General features: G+C 37.8%; 1 protein-coding gene across 1 annotated transcript; it reads left to right on the plus strand.

The window, feature by feature from the left end:
- The first annotated feature begins 1,057 nt into the window (after positions 1–1,057).
- Positions 1,058–3,449, plus strand: LOC126469735 (peroxiredoxin 1). Its single transcript, XM_050096941.1, has 4 exons — positions 1,058–1,177; positions 1,425–1,574; positions 2,763–3,133; positions 3,213–3,449. The coding sequence occupies exons 2-4, from the start codon at positions 1,441–1,443 to the stop codon at positions 3,302–3,304; spliced, it is 597 nt and encodes a 198-aa protein (XP_049952898.1). The 5' UTR covers positions 1,058–1,177; positions 1,425–1,440; the 3' UTR covers positions 3,305–3,449.
- The last annotated feature ends 213 nt before the right edge of the window (positions 3,450–3,662 follow it).

A 3,662-nucleotide genomic window follows, 5' to 3' on the forward strand; every position in this document is an offset into this window, starting at 1 on the left:
TTCGCTGAAGAGAAACATTGTTCTGCAAAGAAGATTTTTCCACCAAAAAGAAGGAAGTGTCACATTTGGTTCCTGTTGCAAAACGAGAAGCAAGTAAAGCACAGTCAGGCACTGTGTCTCTGCTGCAAGAAAAGCTGATGGTAGGTGATATAACAAAAGATGAACAGATACTGGGTAATTGTAGTTAATTACAGGGGATTATATGGAATTTTAAAAATATTATAAAGTGCATCAGTAAATAAAAAAATGATTTTCAGCTTTTCAGTTGTGTATTCAATGTTGCTATTTCCTCATTACTCTCGTATTCATTTACGGTTTTTTAAATTTACATGCCATAATTAATAAAATAGCTGTTGTGTCAACAGACAAATGTGAAAGTTATCTTGCCAGTATGGTACAGGTAACATACGTTGTAAAATAGCTAAATACCACTTAATTAATTAGATATTCCAAAACCTTTATTGCTCCTTGCCATTTCAGAAGGTAATGCGTTACATATATGGGTCGAATTGAAAGGATCTGCAGAAGAAAGTGCCAACTCACAAGAGCATATTTTGAGCTGCTGTGTATTATGTGTTTGATTTTTGATTAAATTCAGAGTCAGCAACTGAATTCCAATAAGGTAAAACAAATTATAAGAGAAGAAGGTTCCTTCTAGCGGTACATATGGAAAATTTTTTACGTCTTTCGCACCTCTGTGAGGCGCATGTTTCGTTAACAGCTCAGACAGCGACCGCATCGTGATATTTCGGTAACCATCGTTAGCGTTCGGAGCGAAACCGCGAGTAAACTTAAGTCGAGGGCTATTGAAGCTCGTAGATGATGGTGGGGGAAGCGACATCGTGCAAGAAAGAAGAATGCCTTTTAACTTTTGTAATTTACGCGTAAGTTGGCACGACAGTGTGCAAGTTGGGTTTATCCATATGCGAGTTGACTTACGCGATTGATGATGAGGGGCTGCTCGTGAAGGAAATTAATGTCTATGGAAACTTGGCGCATAAACATCATTTTTGTAGTCGAGCACCTTTGGAACAATATCGATGGATCGATCAGTTGGTAAGGGAACTAATGGAACGCACCCGCCTGCTTTAAAATCGAATACAGAGCTGTGCTCGTGCCATTTGAAGTCTCGCAGCCGTTGTTGATTTGTTATCGGTTTTACCGGCTTTCGTTGAAAGTAAGTAGTTGATGCAACTGCGCTGAAGTATGTATTGTTACGTGTTATGTGTTTTAGTTTGTTCAGTGTTAAGGTCTGTTAATAACGCTTGCCTACAATATAGGATTTACAAGAGGGGGGAAAAAATTATTTCCTCTCTTTTTTGTTTCCACACACACACACACACACACACACACACACACCCACCTCTCGCTTTTTTGTGAAATAACGAAACAACGCCAGAATTTCATTTTTTTCTGTGTTTCAGGTAGAAAATTGTGATAATGCCTGTTCCGGATTTAGCAAAGCCGGCGCCTTCTTTTTCTGGAGTTGCTGTTGTGGGTACTAACTTTGAGGATATAAAGTTGTCAGATTACAAGGGAAAATACTTAGTACTGTTCTTCTATCCCTTGGATTTGTAAGTATGCGGTACTTATGATTTGTATTTGATGTAACTAAGTACTGCGTAATTTCCATGGAACTTTGTGAACGTTTCATCCGTTAGTCTTAATTGTTAAGCAGAATTATTGCGTCAGGAACAGGCTTGCTTACATAAGCAAACCGGCTTCAGTGCCGTTGACGCATACTATTGGACTCCAGGAAGTTTGAGTCAGTGAGTGTGTGTGTGTGTGTGTGTGTGTGTGTGTGTGTGTGTGTGGGTTTTTTTCCACAATCCTTTGTCCTTGGTTGTGCTTGCTTGGCAACGTGAATGGAAGTAGATAGAGTTCTTTGGGTTCCAATCGATGTGTTGTTGCGGTCCCATTTTCGCGACCTTCTTTTTTACCAGAAAACAAACTGCACCATGATCACTAGTTTTCCCGTTGCCTAAAGTAATCTGCGAAAATTCCGGTACCTATTATTTAGATGAGTTAGTCCACAGAGTAACTGAATGTGGAAGACAATAGTAGCTTTTAATAGTTGTTGGAACGTACGTATGTGTGTGATAGAATTTTGTAATGGACATGCCTAATTAGTCATCAACTCCGTCGCAAATCTGTTGTACAGAAACTATGGGCAATCTTATTTAATCTGAAGTGCAGGTATCCAGCTTAGGTAAAACTAGGGAATGATGGATTTTAATTATAGGATATTGATCAGTGTAGCCATCAAGTACGGCATCTATAAATTACTGAGGTGCTGTATGTTCTTAGATTTCATTCTGATTTAACTAATATGTAAATGTTAATTGTGGATTTGTTTGGAGGGCGAGGAGGGGGGGGGGGGGAGGAGGGAGGAGGGGGGGGGGGTTGCAATTGCTGTACTGGATATTGAGTTCGTGACCATGCACAAACTGTCATTTTTCTGCCTTAAAAAAAATGACTGCACCTGTTGGCTAAAATTTTCCAAAGTGTTTGGAGTTGAAGCTGAGTTACTAAGGTTGGGCTGTGTAGCTCTTGTCTCATGTAGTTGTGGTGGGTATGTCATTAAATTTCAGGTGGCCTAATTTTTTGTTGCTTTGGTATTGATTGGGATATGTGCATCTTGAATTTTTCTGGTTGTGATGAGTAGTTACAGATTTTGGGTATGAATACTAGATTTCTTTTAACATAAATATAATATCTTACAAAATACTAATTTGGTTTTTTTTTTTTTTTTTTTCTTTCAGCACATTTGTCTGTCCTACGGAAATTATTGCTTTCTCAGACCGTGTTGAGGAATTTAAGAAATTAAATTGTGAACTAATAGCCATTTCTTGTGATAGCCAGTACAGTCATCTTGCTTGGGTTAATACACCACGTAAAAATGGTGGCGTGTCAAAGTTAAATATTCCCCTACTTGCTGACAAATCTATGAAGATTGCAAAAGATTATGGTGTCCTGAATGAAGAGACAGGTATCCCGTACAGAGGGCTATTTATAATTGATGGAAAGCAGAATCTACGGCAGATAACAATTAATGACTTGCCTGTTGGAAGGAGTGTAGATGAAACATTACGTTTAATAACAGCCTTTCAGCATACTGATGTACATGGTGAAGGTAAGGATCAAGGGTTCAGAGTAACAAATTTGAACTGTGTGATGTGGCATTGTTATTTACTGCAATAATCTCTTTACAGTGTGCCCTGCTGGTTGGAAGCCAGGAGACAAGACAATGAAGCCGAATCCTGTTGACAGCAAAGAGTACTTTTCTACAGCAAATCATGCCTAAGGAGACAGATCTGATAATTTATGTGAAAAGTATTAACCACTTAAGTATTATAAAACTAAGTGCATATGTTCTTGCATTTGAATGTATGAATTACTTGTTACAATTCTGCAATTGATACAGCAATAAAGTTCCTAAATGCTACTTACTTTTCTTGCAGTTCACTTTTTGTTTGAAATGTGTAATACATATCAAATAATTGGAAAATTGTTAAATTCTTGAAAGGCTACACGCACTAATAGAATGATGTAGATGCATGAGTAGTCAGTCATAACACAATGTGATTAACAAATGAATCTTTAAAATTTGGTAGATTTCACCAGAAGTAGAGCTGGAGTGTTCAAATACTAAAGCAAAATAT

Source organism: Schistocerca serialis, chromosome 3 (genome assembly GCF_023864345.2).
Source record: "Schistocerca serialis cubense isolate TAMUIC-IGC-003099 chromosome 3, iqSchSeri2.2, whole genome shotgun sequence".
Taxonomy (NCBI): domain Eukaryota; kingdom Metazoa; phylum Arthropoda; class Insecta; order Orthoptera; family Acrididae; genus Schistocerca; species Schistocerca serialis.